Consider the following 17,206-nt stretch of genomic DNA (forward strand, 5'->3'; position numbering starts at 1 on the left):
TAGTTTGTTTTTCACCAGCTCTTCTGATTTGACTGGCATTGAATTTTCTGCAATTTACCAACACCTACAGCTCTTTGCAAATATTATCATACCTCTTGAAGCTTTTGTCATAACTACTGCAAACTATTTTTCACAAATCAAAACTGGAAAGAGTGCCTTGCTTCTGCATGTAGCTGCCTTTACTCCTCTACCCTTTATTAAAATTCAGCGCAAGAAATTGTCTTTATAGAAGAACAACATAATGAAAGAAATTGTTGAACGAAATCGTATTTGCAGTTTGCTCCAACCCAGGTAAGGGGACATGACAAAACATGTAAGAAGGTGTTCTGATCAGGTCAGACCAAAATTCAATGTTTTGTCCTGAAAGTTGGTGATGGAAACTTGTACACATATAGTATACATCAAACATTGTGATTGTAATGCAAGGAAGTGTTAATTTGTTTGAAGGGTATAATTTATTTTAGGGGTTACTATAAGCTGCTTCAAAATTTTTATTTAATCTGTAAATATTAACTCCTTTTGTCAATTTTAATAGGAACAGAAAGCACTAGAAAGACTTTTAGTGTCCTAATGTGTTAGTTGCCAATTAATGCTAATTGATACACACACATTATTTAAAATTATTTAGAAAATTGCATATTTTTACATGAATACATTTTATTATGTGATCAAAATGTTGTCACATAACAGTGTGCTTTAGGTACAGAAAATAAATCCTGTTTCTGACAAAACCACAGATCAATTTTTCTGCATTTTTTGACCTTTGTTAATATAAGTTTACAAGTTCTATTTTCTTGCCTGCAAAGGGCACAGAGGCAGACTGAAACCATTGGTATTTAAGTGACTTCAGATCAGCAGGTGGTTATCTGGTATCATTAATAGGAGCTGGCAAATGTATGCATCCTGCCGCATGATTATTCTTCCCGTCTGGTACAGCTCTTAGTAATGACCTTTTATTTAGTTACTGGCAGTGGTTGTACTTGTTGTTAAACATCGGTGACATGGTACTCCAAGAGAGCACAGAGAGAATATAAAACGGATTTCTCACTTATCACCACAAAATCCCAAAATATCTAAAAGCTGCTGTTGTTGGAATTTACAGAAACTTAAAGCTAATTTACATGGTAAATAAAAGCTCCTTGTGTTACTTCGCAGCATGAAAGACAACATATTTCATGTTGGTTGTTAACCAAATGGTGGGTTCTGCTTCATGGCACCAGATTGAAATCAGAAATCAGTCTCCCAGTGTCATGGCGTCCTCTTCACTGACGGGAAATGCAGGCTCGCAGATGGTGAAATGAAGTCTTCATTTATCATGCAGTCATAAATCCGAAATTGCAGGCAGTTGCTTTGGGCGCTGGAAGCCCATGCCTGGTGCCAACTGCCAGCCAGAGATGCCGGCATCATGGTGCCGTTAGGGAGATAGCGAACCTCTCCTGCTGTGTGCGTTGCAGTAGGATTCTTTAAGGTCAGGCCCGGAAAGATTTATCTGGTTCTTATGGCAAAGCTTGAAAACATCTGCACCGATAACATTAGGGACAAAGATTGATTGTCCAGCCACAACGTCCATTGTAACTCATGTACTTTAATATGTAGTTCTTGAAATTCACATCAGAAAGTTATCCATATTATTACTATTAGTTAATGAATATTCTCATGTATTCCCGTTTTTTCGTAGACGTCTATTGTAAAACGAATAAGTAAACAAGGTTTATTTATTCAGCTGCTATTAATTCCCCTTCTTTGTCGGCGTGTTTGAATCTTTCAGCAGTTCCGCTGTGCTAAATGTGAAGTGGCAACACCCTAAAGGGCATGCCTTGCCAGCAGGGTTTTAGGAAAAAATCAGAGGCAAGTGCATGCACATTTTAGATCAGATGGTGTACACCAAAGCAACCTTTTACAAAACGCCATCTGAAAGCAACATGAATTTTTTTCCCCCTGATCAGACAATATACATGCCTCGCACAAACACCAGTGCCCAGCGAACACATGCTGAGAGATAACATAAAAGAACATGAAAGACATCAAGGCGCACAATTGATTGTCCCTGTTCGCTCCAACCCAGGCCTCTCTCCCCCAGCAGGCAGGCACACAGGCAAGCTGGTGGGTAGGCATTCCCTGTGCTGCTGTGGCCAGGATTGATAGGCACGTGTATGCGTGTGCGTGTGTGCGCTCTGGCACCCTCCATGCCTTTGCCTCAGGCCATCACACCTCCACCCAATGGAAAGGGCAGCTCCTAGCGACGCTGGGTCCGCCCACAGCCCTGCAGCTAAACATGACATTACCTTGGGCAATGCCCCTCCCAACCACCCACTTAAACATCACAAACTGCAAAAATCAAAAAAGAGCAGGGCTATGTGACTGCACACACACAATCTCTGTGCTCAGTTAATGGCTGTCGACGGTCTTCCATTTTGTTCTGATCAAACAAGCATTCTGCTCTCACGATACATGAGAATAAGCAGAAACATTACTCGCACGTCTTTGTTTCGATTTATTGTTTGATTCTTGATCCACTTTAACATTCTTCCTCTCACTAGTTGTGTTTACAAAACTTAGTTGCCTTTCAGGAAGTTCAAAATTTCATTAAAATAATTCAACATTTGTAATTCTTGTGTTAAATGTTTTAGTAAAAGTACTAAAACACACTTTAGCTGCTTTTCCCTTGTTGTGGCTTTAAACAGTTCTTACACAGTCAGCCGTGGCCAGATCTGTCTCTATTTGCACGTCATGTGCAGCTCCTCTCTGTTTTTTGTAACCACTTGAGGGGTAGTATAAGCTGGGAAAAACCATGCATTGTGCAGAAGCGATTTAATTGACAGCAGACTGCATTCATTGACTGGGTTGGTTTTTAATCTTAACTACCTGATAATTTTGGCTGTTTGTCTTTAAGGGTGTTTTCACACATGATAGTCCAGTAGACTTGGTTCATCTAGGGAGCAAAATTGCAACATTTGTTAAATTTTCAGCTGCTGTGGTTCACTTTTACACTGCATTGCGTTAAACAAACCAGAGCCTTTGAAAAATCATGTTCCCTTCCCTCCCTCACCTGTGGTGGCTCTGCACCAAGAACCACCAAAGGAAACAGCATGAAACTTTCAAAAGAAGACAGGAGCTAAATTTATTCGTTGCAAAATGTAAACAAAAATGCAGTAGCATCAGATTTCAGTGGTTGTTGGATTTCTCTTTTGACTTTGCTAAAAGACCACAAGCCATTTCTCCCGCTAGCATTAATTAAATTCTCATATTTGTTCAGGTTATACTTACCCAGAATGCCCTGCGCTATAGTTCGCTTTCTGCTTTAGGAGCGTTCTCCGGTCTGCTTTCATCCACATATGGATTTGAACTGCTTCAAAGTTCACTTCTACCAAACCGAGACGGTTTTTAGGAAGACTAGATTTTGCTTTTGTGGTCCACATCAGAGTTCAGTTATGGACTCTGATGGATTCTTATGGACACCTCCTCCAATGAACCAGACTTTCTAGGGGAACCAGTCATATGCCAATTTTATTAGCTGAGCAGTATATTTTTCTTATGTTCTTATCTTTTGTTATTATGTGTTTACATTTTTGTGATTCTGTATGGTTCTGTTTACCTTTAACTTGCTCTAAACATTGTGCCACAAAATATGTTAATGCAGTATTTGACAGACTTGTGTAAAAAGCTAAAAAGTAACTCGTATGATGCCAAACTTTGTACTTGGAGGTGTATTAGGAATGCACTTCTTTAGACACTTTTACCAGTTGTTGAGGAAAGGTGAAAATTACCTGTAATTCCATCTACTGCTTAAATAGGAACTGCAGCACCTTAACTGTGCCTTTAGTCAAATGTATTGAAGCTAAACAGTTGCAGCGCTGTTGCACCGCAGCGGTACAACCATTTTGCAGATTGGCAGTTTTGGTTAACAATTTTATTATGGATTGAACTTTGCTTTAGGATATTCTTTTAAAACCTAACTCTGCTTTCAACTTCTCCACAGCCTTCACAGAGGAGTTGGGTTTATGACTCTATTTACTGATTAGGTCACTTTTGAAGGTAATTGCAGTTGCACCAGATTTTATATATGGTAGAAAGACTGAATGCACTTAAGACATTTCTGATTTTTATTTGTAAATGTTTTTCAAAACCAGGGGTTCTTTTTCTTCCAATTCACAATCATGTTTCACTGTGTTGTAAAAATTTCAACTAAATGCATAAAACTTTGTTGTTGTGAAATACTGAAACATGAAAAAGTTCAAGTAGTGTGATGGGGATGGGGGTGGTGTCTGCATTTATAAATAAATTGAAAATCTTGTGAGAAATGCAGGGAAAAACATGACTTCATAAAATCTGTGTTCTGTTTTCACTAGATGCAGCAACAAGAGCTGGCCCAGATGAGACAACGAGATGCAAATCTGACAGCACTTGCTGCTATTGGACCTAGAAAAAAACGCAAACTGGACTCACCAGGGGCAACACCATCAGGGACTGAGGTAAGAACTGGAACAAATTAAGGATTTTATGGTCTTTCTAGGTGCTGCTACTAAATGGATTCGCAAGGTCCTTTGCCACAAGTGTTTCAGTCTAAAGCAGCTGACTTTTTTCCTTCAATTTATAGTGTTGTCCTGCAGATAAAATTGGTAAAGCTGGTAAAAATGTTGTTTTATGTTGTCATATTGTTATGTAGACAATGAATCAATAATGAAGTAGTATGGTATGATGTTGTTACTGATTAGACCATTTTTGCCAGCCAGCAGTTCCGACTGCTTACTGCATAAAAAACCTTTTTTTCTGCTGTTTACTGATAATAATAATAATAATATAGCAGTTTGCCTGCTACTATTTTCTGTCTTTTTCATTACATGATCAATAGCAAATTATGTTTTCTGATGCAGTATGGTATTGTTCAGCAGCACATCTTGTCCCACCGACAACATTTAAAGCTGACTTTTGTCTCAGTGATAATTTATGATTTAACTGCGTAATCACCTTTAATGTTCCCGGTAAAATCTCAGACCAAAGTCAGTAAACTTTTTAGATTTCAGTTAATAGCATGTTGAATATTAATGGACCCAGACTTGAGGAATTTTATCAGTGTTTACTGCATGTTGCACTTCTGACGCATTCCTTGACCTTCTAGCCATTTCACCGTCTCTGACTCCTGAAAATTATATTGTTTACTGATAAAAGAAAGGTTGCACATATTGTTTCAGGATCAAACAGGAATCCCTGCTAATCATTATGGTGTGGCTGGTATTGGTTTCACCTTGTAAGTCTTGTTTGTGTGTGTGTGTCACCATGGCAACATGTGGTCTTGGCCGCTCAACGCCAGCCATTACAAGAACCACATCAAAAGAGAAGGTACGAGGGTCATTAAAGAGAACAGGGCACCAAAACACCTTTGATTTTGATCAATTCTCCATTCCAATAAAATAAAGGTTAAACTATTTACCCACAGTTTTCAAAATCATGAGTTAAAGTAACCAAGCAGTCAGACAACGTAATGAGTGCATCATTTTGTAAGTGTGTTTTCCGTACAAAGAACCGAGAGACAAGTTTGAATAAGCAAAAAATGGGTGCACAAAATGTCAAACAATCAAACTTTTTTCATGGTGCTGATTCTCAAGCTTTAGCAGATATTTACTTTTCAACACAACAAAGACCTGAATTATAACCCCCTTTCACAAAACACTTCCAGATGGGATTACGGCTCCTTTTTGCTATCACAGAGTGTTTTATAAAAGACCTGATGTAGTGGAGAGGGTAAAAATCACTTTATACCACAGCCCCTCATCAGCTACCTTGTACAGAGTCAAGATGGCTTCACATTTTGAGGTAGTGATGCAGTGACGATGTTTGGTTTGTGCAACCAACCGGCCGCCAGATCTAAAATCTTTTGTGTAAGATTTTAAACAAACATTACTCCAGCTTTTAGGAGGAGTAAAACTGATGTTGCAGATGCATAGTGTTTTTAAAATCCAAAGTCCATTTTTGATAGCGCCAGTCTCTTCTTGTAAAGAATGAATGGCAAAATGGAGCTGAGGGGTAAGTTGTGTTTGTTGCAGGTCTATGATAGAAATATTTTGTAATAGAGTGATTCAACATTTAACCCCACTTATGAATGACAGGCATTTAAAGATTAAATTATTTGTTTGTTTGCTGTATCAGCAAATGCATAGCTGAAATGTTATTAACTAGCATCTGTACTGAGAAGAAACTTTTTAATCAAGCTCATAGTTCTTTTTTCCATTATGTAAAAAAAAAAAATATTTGGTTGTTTCTTCTACACATAGTTACTTTTCCAGGCGAACCAGCCACTCAAAGCGTGTTAGACTTCAACCACATTCACCTAATCTCGCCAACAACCGTGCACCCATTCAAACATTGATATTCCCAAAGGTTTGACTGCACCACAAACTTTATAATTTAGTTGAGCAAACATGGACATGAAGACCAAATAACACACTTTGGGTATAATCACAATTCTTGAATGGCTTACACCTCAAACCATGCAAGACATTTCCTTGGAAAATTGACTGCAGGCTTAAAAGAAAATGTGAAAGATTTGTGAATTTTTTTTTTACAAAGACTAAATTATTTTATTGCTGCATACGGTGCCAAAATGATTGAGTCTTTATTTATCTATCATTAACTGGGAAGGGGAGGAGAAGGTGCCAAAACACCAAAAGGTATAATAATTTTATGGATAATTATCAGTTTTAACCTCAAAATATCTGTTCAAAGTGTTAGCACAATAATATATTGTGTGTTTAAAGTTTTTACATTTACCATATCTACTTGTAGATAATACATTTCCAAATTGTTTTTTTTAGAAAATCTGACTTTCTAATAAAATGATTCTAACCTTCTCACAATTTACTATATAGTCAAATACTTACGTTGGTCAGTGTCAAATAAAATTTCAAACACTCCAACAGTAACAATTAGGTATTTACTAATCATTTTCAGTCTGTAAATGCAACAGTAATCATTGTACTCCTTTATGTTCTTTATTTTAGATTTAGTTAAAAAATATTAGGTTTGAGGGAATTATAAGATTTTTACACATTTGAACACATTTTAGCGAAGCCATGATAATCCTGATAACTAAATTGAATTTGCTCACAGTTATTTTTTTTTCCACATCGTTACGTCTTGTTTTGAGTTGTTTATCATCAGACACTTAAGACCTGCATTTCAATGCAAACAATACAAATTCCTAGTAACAATAAAGTGAAATGACTAACAGAAAGTACTTTTTAGAAGCAACACATTGACATACTTTAGTGTGACGTGTCAAGTCTGTTTGTAATTAAGCTGTTGTTTAAAAAAAAGTCTTCTGTTTGAAGCACCATAAGCAGTGACTGCAGTATCCCATTTCTCTAACACATGAGTTTACGTGAAGTTATGCCCAGTTGCTGCAGCGAGTCACATTTACCTTTAGGCACCAGGAGAAACATTTAAATTCCACATATTTCTTCGTAAATATGATGAATGTAAAATAAGGCTGAATATTGAATGTCAATTGGTCATTTTAATAACCTGCTTATCGAGTTGCATCTTCGCATCCTTCGCTTAACAGCAGCATGCTGCAGAGGAGCATAGTAATGCACCCGGTAAAAAAGCATAAATAACAAAATAAAAACATTACTTCTGGTCCTTGAGTGCAGTGCCAACCTCTTTCAGAATGTTTTACCCTGATGGGTATTAGCTGGCGACCTTCTGCTGCATTTAAAGAAAGGAGGGAAAAAAAGCTTTCTCAAACCTCTCGCCTAAACGCAGTTACAGAACATAAGCATTAATATACATTAAGGAGTTGTTTATTTATTTCTTTTTTTAATGTCCCATGCACGTTTAATTAGAAGGCATAATGAAGTGAAATCAGAGTGCCCCTCCTCTGGAGATATTGCAGTGAGGGCGGAGGAGGAATCTTAACTTATTTTCACTTCGTTTTCACCTCCTCACATTTCTTCATTTCACATGGGCTGGAAGCCCCCGCGGCGTTCTCTTTCCCTTCTCCAGAGCAAAGTGAATGTGACTTTTCTAAGGGGGTCACAGGATGCCTGGAGGCCTGTGGGTGTTACTGGACTGTTGCCTGCTCTCAGCTTCACTGAGGGGCTTGTCATAGATTTCATCTCCACAGAAATGAGCCGGGGGCCCTGGCCAGGAGCACAAGCAGCCAACGTTATGAAGGGCCCACGCTGATTATTTCCCTCTGACATCGCATCCTGAGCTTTCCGCATTAATCCCAGACAAAGGCAGCCCTTCAGTGCTGTGCCAGAGCTCAAATTAGGAATCAGATAATGGTCTTGTTGAGATCCTGTTCTGTTCACTAAGAGGCAGAGCTCCTGTTGAAATCCTCCTTTTCACTATTCCTACCAGTTTCCCATTATATTCACACCACTTCTTTTCTGTTTTTTTTATGACTTCGAGGAAATTCAGGTGACAACATTTTACTCCAAAAGTTTTTCCCAACCATTCGACCCCCACTCTTTCCCCCTATGTTTAATTTGAGGGTGGCTCTGCAGGACTCGGGCCTGTGCCTGGATGTGGATGGCCATGGGCTGTGAAACTGATAGCCTGTCAAGACTGGAAAGTCCGTCTCCAGCCTGATCCAGTCTGCAGGAGGTAACAAAGGGGGTCTTACAGGACTCCGCAGGGCAGATTAGTTTCAAAGAGCCAATGGCCGAGGCTGCTGGAGGACCTGCTGTGGACCCAGTGGTGGGTCACTGCACAGGTAGGGGGTCACATTGGGGTATGTGGTGAAACTCAGCTTAATCCCATTTACTTACATATTACCAGTTCACAACAAGTGACATTTTAGGGCAAATAGGAAGCATTTTTCCAAGAAAGAATATCTAATCAAATCATGTAAATGCAATCCTTAGATTCAAATTAATTTCCATAAAACCTGCTTCCATCCCGATTGTAACATAATATGGTGAAATTGGTAGCTGACTTTGCTACACTTGTTCTAATCCTTCATGTCTCACCCACCCAATTCTAACCTTTAGTAAATAAACATATCCCAATTATACTTCTACATTTTTATTTTAGGGAATTCTCTGTTAAAATTTTCATTCATTTATGTTGTGTATTCTTGCGGGATCAAGAATACACAACACATTGAACTTTGAGACAAATTGGTTACAGCAGCAAAAAGTGACACTGGGTGACACTCCTGTCAGCTAAGAACAAAAAACTGCTGATATTATTTGCTCAGATTCTCCATTTGGTCCAGTTTTATTTCACCTGCAACATTCAGATGACGGGGACAGAATTTGGTGGAAACTGCATGAATCGAATTTGCATCAATTGCTCGGACTGGTGGTGCCAGTCAAGCAATGCAGAGTTTTGTGTCTGGCCATGTCCATCCCTTTTTGACCCCAGTGTACTCATCTGATGATGGCTACTTCCAGCAGGATATTGCATCATAAAGCTCAAATAACATGGCTGATCATGATGATGATGGGTTCACTGAACTCCAGTTGCCTTCACAGTCACCAGGTGTCAGTCCTGCAGCGTCCTGTTGGCATGTTGGGGAAAAGGAGATTCATTTTGTGCATAAGCCACTAACAAAGTCAATGCAACTGGACAATGCTATCATGCTAGGAAACTTTGAAGAAAGTTTTAGAAACCATATTGAGTCTGAAGGCAAAAGGGACTCAAACCTGGTATGTGTAGCCAGTCATAATAATAAAATGGGTTCTGAGTGAATGCTGTTAAACCAGCTTTACATTTTCATATTTTGGTCAAAAGAAAAAATTTACAGTTGAACTGATATCAAAAATAATGTCTCGGGTATGATTATCACCACCAAGTGTTATGTTGTTCTCTGGAGCCCAGGTGTAACTATGGCAAACTAAAGGAACATGCTTTGGTGTGTTTGCCATATATCGTAAAATGTTTTCCGGATGCGAGAAAGCTTGCCAAATACATCTGTACCCATAATGATTACTGTATCACACTCGCTAAATTCTGTCCTTTAACACATTTAACATGACTGGAACGCTGTACTGTTTCATTTCCCCCCGTATCGATTTTCAGATCTTGTGATCTCCTCCTCTCCCATGTGGTGAATCTTATCTGAATTGTGTGGCTTGTATTTTGAGTGCTTGTAAGACAGATGGAAACTCCTCTCCGCATCTTAGGCAGCATTAAAGGTTCTGAGATGTAAAAATTACCCTGATGCACAATGTCCTGCAGTGTTTAACATGCCTAGTGCTTTGAAATATCCTTGACACATTTATGAGCTTTGAGTTATCATCCAGGCACTTAGGCCATTTATCACATCAAAGGAAGAGCTTTGTTTGTTGACGTAAAAGCAACAATACCAGCTAAATTGCCCCAGTTTGTACAGCCACGTAAGCTTCCTCCTATCTGTCTCGACCAGGCGCAATGCTAGGGACAAAGGTAGGCGAGGGATTTAATAGTGAGCACAGTCTATTTTTCCATTTGAATTCATTTCACCTTCTTTCTTTGAGGCTGTAGATCAGAAAGAAGGAGTGAGGCAATAGAGTGAGAGGCATTGGGAGAGCGGGGGGGAAAAGCACAAGGAAAACTGATGCCCTTTCCTCCAGCTAAATTAACAGGAATCACGTGGAAAACAATCTGAGTCTCCAATGAAGGAGGAAGGAGAAGGAGGGGAGGGGGGCACCATTAAAATTAGCCCCAAGCTATGGACTGCACCCAATATCACTAAAGCTCCACTCACTACAGATGTGGAGGCTGGCTTACAGGCAAACTATGCTCTGTTCTATAGCTACAATTAAAATCAACCTCGCTGCCAAAAAATAGGAGGGGGAAAGAGGGGGTAGAAAGGCAGACATGGAACATCAAAGACAGATTGAAATGTGTAGTCAGTAATAAGAGTGGTCTCCAAGCCCCGAGGTTCTCCACGGTCCCCTTGTTAATGAGAAATTTTGACCTCTGGTTTGTAAGTTAAACTTGTAATCTTGGTTAATGAAGTAAATCAATCCCAACTCGGGAGTGTTCAGTGTCTCTCCCTTTGCCTTCTCCCCGCCAACCTTCCCTCTGTCCTTCTGTCTTGTGCTTCTCTCCTTCGCCCGCCCCTCCTCCTTTGTCCCTCGCAATGTGCCGCTTGGGAGCAAAACGGCCAGGTCTTCAACCAGACAAACAGGAAACTCTGAGAGTACGACGGTTCCGGAGCTGGAGGGAGGGGGTTTGCGAGGACTCAGAGGACCAAGGCCAACCAGGCTGTTTGGTTAAGAAGGAAACAAGCCAGCTGAGTGGTGGTAGAGGGGAAAATCAGACTCCTCCTCTCCATCTTTTCCCTTCCATTCCATCGTTGTCCACTGCTTTGCTCTCAGTACTCTGGTTACAACTTGGTTAAAAAGTTGTAAAGAAACACTAATGTCCGCGTTTATTTACCCTGCCTTGGGAACCCATTTGGTCCTGTTTGAAATGGAAAAGACAGCTAACATAACTTTGTTTTTAGGAAATGTGGAGCTCAACTGTTGCTGTTTTTCATTTGGAAACCTCTGCTAATTTCCTTGGCTGCCTTGACATTTACTGTCTATTAGCTATAGCGTGGATGTATTTATTTACATAATTCAGGATAGAATGTGTAGCTATGACTTTAGCTTGACTTCTATCAGGATGTAATAAAACATAAAGATTCCTGTGTGGGCTTTTCCACTGTATATATTGCATAAATAAGATTAAAGAGGGCACATAGAGGCTGCTATTGGTTTCATCATGTCAAGATGTTTATAATGTTAGTTTGACTTCACATCTTAAGGCAATTGAGTATATCCACTGTGGGCACAAAGCAAACAGAATTGAGTGGTTAGAAAGCTTTTTGGGTCTCTTGGCCATATGCCATGTCTTCTTAGAGCTTTCACACAATGCACTTTGCCAATCTTTACTCCCCCTATTCAATGCAAAGCAAAGTGGTTCTCATGGCTGCTTTATGCTCTCTGTGCTGCAGTTTAAAGCAATTAAAATTCAACCACAGCACTCACATGAGAAGAGGGATATATTGGTTGAGTCTTCACTTGTGTGAGCTACTTTTGTTTCCTCTTTACTTGACTAAATAATTTGGTCAAACTGTATGAATCATTGTCATTTAATAAAGTTAGATAATGCAGTTACATTAAGGTTTAAGATCATAAATCAATCTCAAAATTTATTAAAACTCAGAAACAAAATAATTTGGTAACCCAGATGCTTCATTCCCACTAATAACACTAGTTACTAATTGCCAAGAAACAACAAAACCATGTGTATTTTACATGGGATGAATGATGATGATGATGATTATTATTATTATTAATTTTTTTTTTAAATAAATCAAAAAAGAAGGTCAAGAGAGACCAGCTAACAACTTAGCTTAACCTAACTTAAGCCAAGCCAATAATTTTGTCAATAATTAAATTTTTCATTTAAAGGTAAAAGTGCAGATGGGAAGACAGCATTCCTCACTAATTGTCATATTTGATATAGTGAATCAGATCAACTTTAGCTATTCATGCTTCAGTGGAAATTCTGATTCATGTATTAAAGGATTGTAGCTCCACCTGGTTTCTTTCCAGAACTCCATACTGAAGTCTCAACTTTTAAAGAGCTTTTTCAGTAATATGGAGAGTTTCAGTTTCTAGTCAGTCCAAAAATCGAAATACGAAATATATCTGTTATCCACAAGTAGTCAAATCCAAGCATTCATGTAAACCTTCTTCTAAAGAATTAAAATAATGATGCAAAATTGAAGCATTTGTTACACTCTTTTTTGAATGACTTTGAATTTTAATTATATATATATATATATATATATATATATATATATATATATATGTGTGTGTGTGTGTATTTGTATTTGTGTTCTTTAACATAGGAGTATTAACACAATTTTTTTTATTTAGATAAGAAAGTTTTATAGGTTTATATTCACAGCAAAGTAGTGAGCCCCATCATTTTTGCCTGTAAAACTTTGCCCTAGAATAATGGTTAAATATACGATTCTGACAACAAAGTTGAGCCCCAGGCAATTAATAGATACTCATCTTAAAGAAATTAATTACCTCCCTTGTTAATCTTGATATAATTAAATTTCTGAGGAATGAAATTTGCTGCATTTTTTCCCCTCTGCCTTGCTTCCGTGGAGGCGTACCAGTAATGGCTGGCTCTCTAGCTAGCCTGCTGGCCAGGGACGTGGGGACAGCCTAACATCGTGGGCCCCTCGCTATGCTATACCGCTCTGTGCAAACCGTCTCTGCTCATCCTACGCCTTCACTTTCTCATAGGAAAAAGCTCTGAAAACGCCTCAGTTGCTGCTTTGCCTTTCTTTAAGTGCTGAAATATCCTCCTTCTGGGAGGGATGCAAGCCCCCTCGCCTGCCACTTTCTGATTCTTAACTTGGGGTAACGTTACCAAATGACTTTAAAATTTTGGAACGCAAGAGCTGCTAATGAAGTTATCAACATGGAACCGCTGAAGGTTACACAGAGGTGCCCTAGAGAGACTGGAGAGTTTTTTCTGTTACAGCTTATTCAAGAAACTTCTTATATTAAACATGTTTTTTTAAGCTTTATACTTTATTCATTCTTCATTCTCTGTCTGGATTTATAAATGGAGAAAGAAATAAACACCTGGTAGAGGTCTTTCATCTATAAGGGGGTGAAGTGCCTTTGATGAGGGAGGAGCAAGAGTAATATGGAATAAAAAAAGTCACAACATAAAGAGTAGCTCCTCTTCTCTAAACTCTTGATTTATTATGTTTTTAAGCATATCAGACTTCACCCTAACTGAGCACTATCCTTAAATTTACTGTATCATAATTGACTCCTTATTTCTGCATCTTCTGAATTTAAATTATTTTTTCAAAGCAATTTTTAGTGTTTTAATGAAGAGATCCTTATATAACCTACGAAAAGCTGTCCTTGCAAAGGACTTTGGACTCTTTCTCAGAAATTCTCAGAAATTAGCTGCATGTTGCACAACCTTTATTTCATGCTAGCTCTGATACAGATATTTAACGCTGACTCCCACTCATCAGTGGCAGACTGATGTGCATTGAACTTCCCAGGGGGTTGTATAACAAACAAGCAGTTAAGGGGCTGACTCAGTGGTGAAGATAGAGCAGGCTTATGTAAATTAGTATTTTGTCCCTTTTTCTGAAAACGATTCATTCCTATTGCTTTGTTTCTGTCAAAGTATCATAAAACAATACCCTGTTTTGTCTTTTAACAGGAAAACAGAGCATCTAAAATCTGACCAGAAAGAAAAGATCACAGTTGAAGAACAAACCAATCCATTAGTGAGGATTTCTGTCAAAGTATCATAAAACAATACCCTGTTTTGTCTTTTAACAGGAAAACAGAGCATCTAAAATTAGCTTTAGAGAAAAAACAATGAAAAAGAACAAACAAAGCAATCCATTAGTGAGGATGGGTTATTGGCTGACTTGCCTCTTCTCATGGCGGCCCATTAAAAGTGGTAATGTCTGCTTGCAGCAGCGCCCGGGGAAGAAGAAGGAGGCCAAGGAAGGCATATTTCTCATGCATCAGACACTGGAATTAAATAGACCAATGTTCCCTAAAAAGACTGAAGTACATCTCTTTCTGATGTGCGTCCCGGGCAAAAATTCATTGATCTTAGAATGTCCCTTGGCAATTATAAAATATTAAATCCAAGTCGCACTTTTCGGCTCAGCTTAATTTTTTTCCCCCTCGCTTTCCATTTGACCAATTTAGAAAAAAAAAAGTTAGGATGGCCATGAAAAAAGAAAAAAAAAAGAGACACTGATAATGACGACTGAGCCCACTTTTAGAAATCTTTTGTTATGTTTCTGTATTGTTTTTGTAGAATATCTCAGATCGTTAAATAAAATGAGGTCCCAGCCAAGCTGAGAGTGCAGGAAAGAGCTGTGTTTCACTGGCTGCATGAGGCTGAAGCACACCAGGGATTGTTACGGCTCTGACATCTTGATTTGGAAACGCAACATCGTCTGATGCATTTTTCAGCACTCTGGGGATGACAAATATTTGTCAGCTGCTTTCTATTAGGTCTGTGGCCCCAGTGCTTGCCTCCCTGGCCCCTTTCTGTCCCTCAGAGATTACACAGGGGGTATGCAGCTAATTGCCCAGATCATTAAATTTAACATATATTTCAATAAATATAATCATCCAGCTGTTTGACAAGGTACACAGTTCATTAAGCCTCTTTGCTTGTTTGTCCTTTCCCTAATTAAGATTTAGAATCGATCATTGAGTGTGTAATGTACAGTGGTAGCTTGGCTTGCACAGAGAGTCTTTCTTCTACAACTGGAAGGAGTGGCATCCGCCCGCTAAAGCTTTACCATTTAGCACACTGACTGCAATGGGAATTAGATATGATATATATATATATATATATATATATATATATATATATATATATTTCAGGCGTTTCTGACAAATAATCTCAGCAGAATTCAGATGCTTGAATATCATCAGACATGAACGAGCAGATAAAGGCAAATATTTTTAGCTTTATCAAATGGTCCACTGGTGTTTGTGCCGACTGGTATGCGGCATTACCTAACCTCTCATTCTGATTTTGATTCATGATCACATGTATTTTTTAGACTGCATAAATTATGTAATTGTCAGACTAATGAACAGACTCCAGTGACAGAACTTTGGGGAAGTTGTGCATAGCTGGATGTGGCCGCTTACTACTTGCCTGTCAATTTGGATTGTTCCCAAAACTTGAGCAGATCAGATTTTCATTGGGGTGGGCAGACCAGCCTAGTAAAAAACTATGAGTGGGACAACTATATCTATATTTATTTATATATATATATATAGATATATATATATATATATATATATATATATATATATATATATATATATATATATATATTCTGGAGTGTGTCCAGCATTTTTCAAGGGGACAGGGCATGGCTCCACCTGGCCATCCCTTGGAGGCGCCACTGGATTTCCCAGAGTATTACATTATGTGCTAATCCCCATCAAACAAGCCTCAGCACCCTTTATCACATGTTCAACTTATTCCGAATGCCTTGTTCCTCCGCTAGAGAGTAACACATTTAGTCGCTGTTGTGTTGCCATTTTCTCTTCAGCTGAAACCTAATAGAAAGACGCCATTACACAGTGGAAGGTAATGGCTCTGTGCGAATGCTGGAGCTGTTTGGATACCAGGCAGCGCCCGCGGCCTGTTTGCAGGGCGCCGGTGGGCAACTCCTTCGGCTGCCCGCCTCAGGTGGAGGAAGCATTCAGCACCTTCTTTTATGAGATGTGTAATTATTATGGCAGACAAGGGTGTGGATTTAAACCGAGTCAATATGTAGATAAGCGCTATACACACACAGTCACAGCTGCTGAAAAAGGATGCTGTTGTATGCGAAATATTAAATCAGGTTACCAAAATCCTCTGCAGGTAGGAAGGAAGCCTTGTGGGCCTGTGGAAGGAGAATCTGATGGGAGGAATTAAACCTTCAGAAAACTCAAATTGGGAACAAATCTCAAAATACAGCCTCCCATTTCAACTGGATTTCTTATTAATGCTACCATGTAGAGCTGCCTTGTATATAGAATTGCTGTCATCATTGCAGTATCAGTATGTACACAAAGGCGTTCACACTGGACCTTGAATGACTTCAATACTGTTCTTCACTCATTCCTCAGAAACTGGAACTTTAATTAACAGATTAAGAAATTACTTTAGTCTGAAAACAGGACATTGGACCACTGAGTAACAACCCTTTTGTTTTTTTATCCGTAGGCAGGTAAGATGCTTGTGTTTCTTTGGTTCAGGAGTGACTTGTAAAAAGTAATGTGGGTCTTGAAGCACTAACAACAGTCAATATCCATGCCTTTTCTATCTCCTCCAAGATGTTGAATGTGATTTGCTGACCAATCATAAAAATTCAAAGCTTTGGCTCTCCCTATTGCTTCTGCATTTTTTTCAACCAAACATTTTTCTGCCACCCAAGTTCCACTGAATAGTTGTGTTTTTGTATAGAATAGTTTTAACAGCGATCTTCTCTAGCAATGGCTTTTTCTGTCTGTTCTTAATCTGTTCATAGCATAACTTTGTATAGAATTACTAAAAAAAAGATTTTTTAAAAATTTAAATCTTAAGTGAGACATGCATTAACGTTCTACATGCAAACAGTACATTTTACCATTTGGATCGACTCACTGTGTCTAATTTAGGTGGCCAAAATTCTTAGGGTCCTGGAAAGTGGTGGGGTAATCTAGAT

The 17,206-nt window shown here is 38.7% G+C and overlaps 1 protein-coding gene across 4 annotated transcripts in view; it reads left to right on the plus strand.

The window, feature by feature from the left end:
* LOC122819927 (transcription initiation factor TFIID subunit 4-like) overlaps positions 1-17,206 on the plus strand; it is a 98,930-nt gene that overhangs the window by 64,707 nt on the left and 17,017 nt on the right. For all 4 annotated transcript variants that reach the window (XM_044096996.1, XM_044097005.1, XM_044097017.1 and 1 more), the window contains one exon: positions 4,350-4,472. In XM_044096996.1, the coding sequence (XP_043952931.1) occupies positions 4,350-4,472 (123 nt within the window). The remainder of the gene's footprint in view (positions 1-4,349; positions 4,473-17,206) is intronic.

This window comes from Gambusia affinis, linkage group LG02, assembly GCF_019740435.1.
Source record: "Gambusia affinis linkage group LG02, SWU_Gaff_1.0, whole genome shotgun sequence".
In the NCBI taxonomy this organism is placed as follows: Eukaryota; Metazoa; Chordata; class Actinopteri; order Cyprinodontiformes; family Poeciliidae; genus Gambusia; species Gambusia affinis.